General features: G+C 43.5%; 1 protein-coding gene across 1 annotated transcript in view; it reads right to left on the bottom strand.

The window, feature by feature from the left end:
• Positions 1 to 330: 330 nt before the first annotated feature.
• LOC140739284 (cation channel sperm-associated protein 3-like) overlaps positions 331 to 9,240 on the bottom strand; it is a 70,014-nt gene continuing 61,104 nt past the window's right edge. Inside the window, exon 7 of the mRNA XM_073067442.1 lies at positions 331 to 508. Within this exon, the coding sequence (XP_072923543.1) occupies positions 460 to 508 (49 nt within the window). The 3' untranslated portion in view covers positions 331 to 459. The remainder of the gene's footprint in view (positions 509 to 9,240) is intronic.

Below are 9,240 nucleotides of genomic sequence, written 5' to 3'. Positions count from 1 at the left end.
GTTTTATTTCTTAGCGCGATTTAATTTATTAAACCCACTACCAGATATTCAAGAATTATAATACATTCCCGACATCAAGCAACCCACAATCGATTTGATAGTGCAATTAAAGTTGGAACTATTAAATACCTGCACATTCAATTGATAAAATATCTCTTGTAATCCCCTAAACTAAAATTCTGTGTGTGTGTGTGGGGGGGGGGGGGTAACTAAACGATCTATTGTAATTATTTTAAGATTGCGGTGTCGTTCCTCAAAGACAAACATTTTCTGTCTTACCTTCGATAAAGCATCTTGAATGCACTGGCCACGCGGCTATATGCAGCTGTTAATACTTTTCTCAGTGGCGCGTAATAAGGAAACGTGGTCGGAATGGAAACTGGTGGAGCTTATTATCAATCCTGATGCAGGGTTTCCACGCAAAACGTCGCCAACTCCCTTCTCGCCCTCCACCTCGACCTAGTGAGTTCCACCTGCAGATTTGTTATCATCAGCACCATTCGTTGCTCTAAATTGCAAGGATATGACTTAGTATTTCAAGTGTGTAGGATGCTAACTAGTTTCAACATTGTAATACACGAATCCAAGTAATATAGTTAGAAATGGTGAAATATAACATTTTCTGTCCCCTGCCTTTCTTGTATAATGTAGCGGCCCTGCTTCCTTCCAAACCGAACATTAACTACAACTTGGATTTGTATATTAATATTAACGAAGTCAAACGCCCCAAGCCATCTCACAGAAATGAAATCTGGCAAAATTAACTGTAAGTAACTGGTCGAGCGCGTGAAAAAAAGAGCACGATTACTGTTTTAAAACTATTTTCCCTTCTAAAGCAATACCGCGTTTGAATTCCTGAAGTTTGCAGGTGTCCATTTCTATTGCCGGTGGGTTTTCACTTTTTCCCTACGCAGTTCCTCTTGAAGTAATTGACTAAAACTAATCCTAATATTTCGTTCCCTTCACAGGGACGATAGCAGTTCATCTGTGTACATATTTATCTTTATGAAAGAATCCATGATGAGACCTCACGCATGGAACGGCATTTCCAAAATATAGCAAAGGAACCAATCACTGCGTTCTACTTAATATTCAACCTTATCTATTATCATCAAGTAGTTAATAGTGCCTGCAAGGAAAAATAAATAACTAATAATTAAGCATTATGTGGAAATCTAATCACAAGGTCCTATCACTTTGCTCAAATGCAATTATGTTTAATTATGGAACTTTAAAATTAATTAATTAATATGTTTTAATACAGCTGCCATTTCATTTCAAAAGAATGAAATAATAACTTTCGGAACATAAAAGGGAAATAATTATGGCTGATAAACCTGCGCAATTAACTGAGGCCAGGAAGAAAGATGGCGTAGCAATAAAGATGAAAGCGTACGATGTTGCAACTGATTGAAGTGGATCAATTACCGGTGTATCTGGAGCTCAAGCAGTAAAGACATCAGAGCGCTGCATTATTCAGTCCCGCAATACTCGCACACATCTTGTTTGATAGGTGCATTTGAACCTCGGAAGGCTTGGTAAATAGATTTTTACTGATGTGTAAAATATACGCATAATTAAAGATGCAACATAACACAAAACCAACAAGCGCGGCACGAATTGCATCGTGCAAATATCAGCAATGCGCCTCATAATTAGTAAACTTCTAGTTTTGTGTACACCCATTCCATCACAAAATGATACATTTCCACTCTGATTCATTTCTGGTCTAAAATAACGCATTTCCGAGCTTCAGCATACTTTTCGTGTGTAAAACCTTTCCAGCTTTGTAAAGCAGCATTGATTGTAGAATCCAGCGAGTAACTTGGCTACATTTTCTCGAGGCTTCCCGTTATACTCGCAATTTTGCGATGCAAACCAATTCGTCTTATGCAAGGGCACGCGAGCGTCTGTGTAACTTGGGAGTCTGCGTCCAGTGCGATTCCCAAGTGCTCTAAAGCCAGATGGCGTGAGATCATGTTCAGTAGGTAGTCTAAAGCGCTTGGGCTTTGTTCAAGAAATGGATCAACTTCAGCCATCTTTTAAATCTGTTTCTTCACAGTCGGTTGAATCTTCTGGGAACTTTAAAAAAAAATAGCACAAACTCTTACTACTAACTTTGATTACACAAGGACGCAAGAAGTCTGAGCGGGAGTAGGCTATCAGTTCCCTTCAATGTACTCGTTGTAAAATATACTAAAAGAACCAATCACTCACTGCTTTCACAGCTTCTCTTCTGCGACAGTTCTTCGTGGCCCTCAATTCCTCCGCCTTTCATATACTTACTCATCACTACCTGAAGTATTTCTAATGATCTGGCGTCCAACGCCCCAGAGGGCAGAGATTCACTACCCTGGGGAACGAAGTTCCTACGTACCTTAGTTTAAATGATGGGTTCCTTGTTTTGTTAATTTTGTACCCTTGACGGTGAGTCTCCCGCAAATGGAAACATCTCAACATTTACCCTGAGAGGCCCCTTTAGCATCTTATGTTTGAATCAGGTCACCCTACATTTTTGTAAAATCCTAGGAATTGTAGAATTAAAATGTCTTGCCTTTCTTGGTAAGATACCCTTCCATGGAATTAGCCTGATTAATCTCCTTTGGACTGGCTCCAAACTTAGTGTATCCCGTATTAGTAAGGAAATCAAAACCATGCAAAAAAAATCCAGGTGTGAACTAACACCTTGCGCAACTGTAACAAGAACAAGACCTCTCCATCTTAAAATCTAACCCCGTCACAATGATTGCTTGGGGAAAATTTCTTCACACGGAGAGCTTAGTTTGCTCGGAGCACTCGAGACTAAGCTGGATATGTAAACGTAACACAGTGTGCGTCTCCTTGAGGCGTTAAAGGCCAATCATGCAGTAAAAAATATGTATGCATCCAAAAGTGAAAGTCCTGATCTCAATGGCAGTATAATTGACAATCACCAATTAAGAAATGTTGTTGTCAACAATATACTAATAACATAGAAAGTTCCATTAATAATGCTGTTCTATCTCCGTATCCAATACTACACTACACCTAGCAACGGTATACTCTGTACAGAGTTTATGCTCCGCCATCATTGTTTGATGATATACCTAGCACCATCCTCATCACAGTCTTTTTAAAACGCTATACGTCTTCTGTGCCGCTCAGAAAAGGATGCAGCAACGGTAACAGATTGCCAGATTCCACCAGGGTGTGTTAACTCAAGAGCCACGGCAGCCGAATCTCACGATGTCGCAACAAGTATGAGAATGCCACAGAATTCGTTCCGAAGACATCGAACAATAGTGCCTCCATTCTTGACATTTCCACCATGACGAAGGTAGACCGACGTATACCGCGTCTTAAGCATGAAAGATGCAACGGTGTCGAATTTTGTGGCGAAAAAACTCAGTTTCTTGTCTTCTGGGAATTTAATTTCTGGTGATTCGACAGCTGATCACACGGAAAGGAAATAGTGAAGTAGATCCGATCAAAAGGGTGTTGAGTTACATGTTGAAAATATAGAGTATCTACATATTAAAGAGTGAACAAGTGATAAACAAGTTCACTTTTCAACCTTTCTGATGTGTAAAATAATATGTTTCAGTCAGAGTAAGGCGGTGCAGGTCACAAATGGTGATGTGTGTGCGCTATCATCTCGTGTGTCGACAGTATTAGGATTCGCGACGAGACGACTTTCTTCTAGTTCCATTTGTTCCCAAAATAAACATCCTCTAAATGTTTTTCTTTCATGTTGTTTTTGGCGATTACTTCTAGTTCACATAAACATACTCAAGATGCCGCAAATTGATTTTATTGTATTCATTGGCGCGAGATGTGAATGTATTGCTTCGCCCCTACCTATCCTTTAAAGGGCGGAGGGACTGCAGTTCTATCACTTCTATGACGCCTTAAGCAGCGAGTTGCAGGAGTTTACCACAGCTATCAGGAAGGAAAGACAACGTGCGCGATCCGTGTTAAGGAGTACTCGGTGCTCATTATGTTCTAGCAACTCCAGTCCTTGTCTTTTTAGTAACACACAAAGTACCCTGCAGATGTTGTGGACAAATCAACACGTACAACAAGCTGGAGGAACTCAGCAGGTCGGGCAGCATCCGTGGAAAGGAGCAGTCAAGGTTACGGGCCGAGACCCTTCGTCAGGACTGAAGAGGGAGGGAGCAGGTGCCCTAAAAAGAAGGTGGGGGAAGGTGGGAAGGAGAAGGCTGGTAGGTGCCAGGTGAAAAACCAGTAAGGGCAAAGATCAAGGGGTGGGGGAGGAGATAGTCAGGAAAGGTGAAGAAGGAATGTAAGGGGAAAGCACGTGTAGTCGAAGAAGGTAGAATCATGAGAGAGATGATAGGCAGCTGGAAGAGGAGGCAGAGTGAAAATGGGATGGGGAAGGGGGGGGGGGATTACCGGAAGTTGGAGAATTCGATGTTCATACCAAGGGGCTGGAAACTACCCAGACGGTATATGAGGTGTTGCTCCTCCAACCTGAGTTTGGCCTCATCATGGCAGTAGAGGAGGCCATGTATGAACATATCTGAATGGGAATGTGAAGCAGAGTTAAAGTGGGTGGCAGCCGGGAGATCCTGTCCGTTGTGGCGGACGGAGCGGGGGTGCTTGACGAAGCGGTCCCCCAACCTGCGTCGGGTCTCTCCGATGTAGAGGAGGCCGCACCGGGAGCACCGGATGCAATAGATGACCCCAACAGACTCACTAGTGAAGTGTTGCCTCACCTGGAAGGACTGTTTGGGGCCCTCAATGGTGGTAGGAGAGGAGGTGTAGGGACAGGTGTAGCACTTACTTAGTCTTAGATTTACTTAGTCTTTTTAGTAGTAGCACTGAATGTTAGGAAGAACCCTCGCTGATTTGCATCAATGAATCTCATGAGCAACAGGCTCGAGCAACCGTTTGTGCCGCTGCTTGGCCTGATAGAGGGAGTGCAGATCAAGCGGATTGCTTTGTTTGGGTTTGAGCTTTTTCGATGTTATTGGATCTGCACTAATCCAGACAACCTCGAAAGGCTTGTGCAATGAACCTCCCTCCACCTTGCCAAGAGAGCCGGGAGGCAGAAGTGAGTGTGGTCGCCAACACCAAGGAGAAGGTGCCCGGGAAGCCGAAAGGTCTGACGGCGGATAAGTCAGCTGGACCCGAGGACGACACTGCACGGTTCTGAAAGAGGTAGCTGAAGAGATTGCACAGGCATTTCATGAATCTCTAGAGCCAGCAATAATTCCATAGGACCAGAAAATCGTAACTATCACTCCACCTTTTAAGAGGGTGGGGGCAGTGTGGCCAATGGCAAGAAATTATTGACTGATCAGCCCGACTTCAGTAGCTGGCAAGATTTTAGAGTCCATTATTAATGATGTGGCTGGGAAGCACATGAAAAAAGAAATGGCCGAAGACAGCAGGGTTTCTTTAATGGGAAGAGCTCGGCTCAAAAAATCTGTTGCAATTCTTTGAGGAAATAACAGGCAGGATAGACAAACGAGAGTCAGTGGGTATTATTTACTTGGATTTGCAGTTGGTCTTTGACAAGATGCTAAACATGAGTTTGCTAAACAAGATAAGAGTTCAAAGTAATAAAGGTAAAGAACTGACATGGATAGAAGATAGGTTGATTCGCAGATAGCAGAGCAGGAATAAAGGGGGCAGGTTTTGGTTGGATGCCAGGGACTGTGGAGAGGATGTTTCTAGTTGTGGGAGATTCTAGGTCTAGAGAGCACAGCTCAGAACAGAAGGACATCTCTTTAGAAAAGGGATGAGGAGGAATTTCTTTAGCCAGAGGGTGATGAAGTGCTTTGAGAAATTGGTCATGGTTAGAATGAACTCCTGTCTTAGCAAGACCTGGACCCACTGCAATTTGCCTATCTTCACAACAGGTCTACAGCAGATGCAATCTCATTGGTTCTCCATGCAGCCTTGGATCACCTGAACAACACAATAGGTGTCCAAATGTTGTTTATTGACTATTACAGCATTTTACACCATTATTCCTACAGTCCTGATCCAAACACATCCTCAGCCTTTGTACCTCCCTCTGCAACTGGATCTTCGACTTCCTAACCAGAAGACCAATCTGTGTGGATTGGTAATAACATATCCACATTGCTGACAATCAACACTGGCACTGTTGCAAGGATGTGGTGGTGGAATGAACCCAAGTGCTGAATACGGGCGCAGAGGCTGAGTCAGGAGGCATTACGGTCATAGCGAGCATGGAATGGGTGCCAAGGGAGTCTTTACCTGGAGTCTTGGTTTTAGTAGAGAATTCAGGAATGATGCTAGACTTAGAACTGATAGTCCTAAGAACCATGGAACGAGGTTACTCGTACACGAGTCGACCAATGAACTGGCAGCTCCTTGTTGTGATCACAGGGTCTTTATCCTGCAGTTCCTAATGGGAAGCAGGTGTGTGTAGTTTAGTGGAATCTGGGAATGATTGGAAATTAAAGGAGGTGATTGAGGCCCAATTCCTGAGGTAAATAGCAAGGTGCCAGAAGGGACCATGACAAGCACACCTCAGGAGTGTGTGCTTAGCCCACTGCTCTACTCTCTCTACACCCATGACTGTGTGGGTAGGCATAGCTCAAATGGCATCTATAAATTTGTTGATGCCGGCAGAATCACGGATGCAAATGAAAGGGCGTACAGGAGTGAGACATACCTGTTACTTGAGTGGTGTCACAGCAACAACCTTGCACTTAATGTCAGTAAGATCAAAGAGCTGATTGTGGACTTTAGAAAGGGTAAGATGAGGAAACACAGACCAAATCTCATGGAGGAATCAGAAGTGGAGAGAGTGAGCAATTTCAAGGTCCTGGATGTAAATATCTCTGAGGACCTAACCTGGTCCCAACATATAGATGCAGCTATAGAGAAGTAAAGACAGTGGCTATATTTCATTAGGAGTTTGAGAAGATTCAGAATATCACCTAAAACACTCAAAAATTTCAACAGATGTACAGTGGAGAGCATGCTGACTGGCCGCATCACCATCTGGTATGTGCTACTGCACAGGACTGAAAGAAGCTGCAGATTTGTAACATTAGTCAGCTCCATCTTGGGTACTAGCCTCTAGTCTCCAAAGCATCTTCAAGGAGTGGTGCCTCAAAAAGGCATCATGAAGAACCCCCACCACCCAGGACATGCCCTCTTCTCAGTGTTACTATCAGGAAGGAGGTACAGAAGTCTAAAGGCACACACTCAGTGACTCAGGCACAGCTTCTTTCCCTCTGCCATCTGATTTCTGAATGGACGTTGAAACTATGAACACAACCTCACTACGCTTTTATTTCTGTTTTTGCACTATTTTAAATTTAACTATTTGATATACATGTACATACTTATGGTAATTCAGATTTCTTTCTATATCATCATGTATTGCATTGTACCTCTGCCACAAAGTTAACAAATTTCACGACATATGTAGGCGATATTAAACTTGATTCTGATTCTGAGTTCATTGCCATAGACAGCTGTGGAGGCCAACACGTTAGTATATCTAAAGCAGAGGTTGATAGGTTCTTGATGGCTAAGAGTGCCAAAGATTATGTGGAGAAGGCAGTAGAATAGGAATGAGATGGAACAATAAATCTATGATTAAATGGTTGCATAGTGGCAGCCGCGCTGGACTTCAGGGCGAGAGGCCTCGAGTTCGAATCTGGCCGACTCCTTTGCACGCTCTCCATCCGTGCCCTGGGTTGAGTGCCGAGCTAGCAACTCGACCTCGTAAAAAAACCTGGAGAGGGATGGGCTCCGCCATCTGCCAGATGCCCAAGCCAAGCCGTATGATGAGCAATCACCAAAAAGATCAATGCAAAAAGCTTGTCATGACGGCGCCCCAACGACTCCACCAGGAGTTAAGGTGCGCGCGCACACGCACACACACAGCCCTGATGGACAGAATGTCCTAATTCTGCTCTTGTATCTATGGTCTTATGATGTGAAGACTTTGAGAATGAGGGCATTCTCATTCCCCATGGAATACTCAGCTTCTGGCATGATCTTGTCCTCATTTATGGTTATTTCAGTTATGTTTCAGGTCAATAGCATCACTCCCAGTATAGCGATGGTGCGAGATTTGGTGAAGGTATAACTAACTATTCACTATCAAATGGATGTAGTTAGACGGTTGCTGAAGAAGATCATTGCCTGGTGCTTGTGAAACACAACGTATATATATTGTTCATCAACCGGAGCATGTCTACAGTGTAGATTGTTGTAATGGTCTGAGGAGCTGTTCAGGAAACTTCAGACCTTAACTAGTAAAAGAAGTTCAAAGATTCCTCCATTATCAAAGTGTGTGTGTGTGTGTGTGTGTGTGTGTGTGTGTGTGTGTGTGTGTGTGTGTGTGTGTGTGTGTGTGTGTGCAATGTATACAACTCTGAAATTATTCTTCTTCAGATAGCCATGAAACCAAGAAAGAAACAAACGGCAGCACAATCATTAACCCCCAATTCCCTCCTCCCTGCACAAAAAAAATGAACTAAAACGGAGTAGGAACATCGACCTCCAATTCCCCTCCGGCACACACTCAAAAAACACGAGAAAGATCGGGTGTAAAACTCGGAATATAAAAAAAAACTATAAGACTGTAAAAAATGTCAATGGTCCAAGTCCATATCTAAAATGCAGAAGACCTGGGTAACATTCTCCAGGCACAACAGTAGGCCTTTCCCTCTCCGGCAGCAGACCGATCTTACCAGTGATCGAAAGGCAGTCTCCCATCTCCGACAACAGAGTATTCCCACCAACAATCAAAAGGCATGCAGCAAGCGCTCACCTTCCGCATTCGCCTCAATGTTTCGATCTCCCCCGTCGCTTTAACCGACAGACAATGGAAGCTCGAATCGGCGAAACGGAGTTGAACATCGGCTCGCAGTCATTTTGCCACAAGGTTCGTGCATGCCGGCTCTGCCTACTGGAATCCTCTCAGAGACTGCAGACCGCTGGAACGATCAGCGACCTCCAAACTGCAAATCAAAGTAGTATCTTTCATGATGAAGCCACATATGACTGAGCCCGGTAACTTCTAAGGAACTCCTGTTAAAAATGCTTTGAAAGTGAGATGAATGGCTGCTGCTAACCATAAGCATCTTTCCTTGGTTGAACATCACTCCAGGCAGTGAAGTATTTTGCTGCAGGCTGTTGTGAGTTCAACTGCACTGAGGCTCCTTAACGTAACAAGCAGATAAATGTTGTCTTGGTGTCAAAGCCAATAACTTTTACTTACTTCAGGAAATAAGTTCTTTTGTT

The sequence above is a fragment of the Hemitrygon akajei genome, chromosome 15, assembly GCF_048418815.1.
Source record: "Hemitrygon akajei chromosome 15, sHemAka1.3, whole genome shotgun sequence".
Lineage (NCBI taxonomy): Eukaryota > Metazoa > Chordata > Chondrichthyes > Myliobatiformes > Dasyatidae > Hemitrygon > Hemitrygon akajei.
The sequence above is the reverse complement of the archived record's forward strand: the minus strand, read 5'-3'. Positions and strand labels throughout refer to the sequence as shown.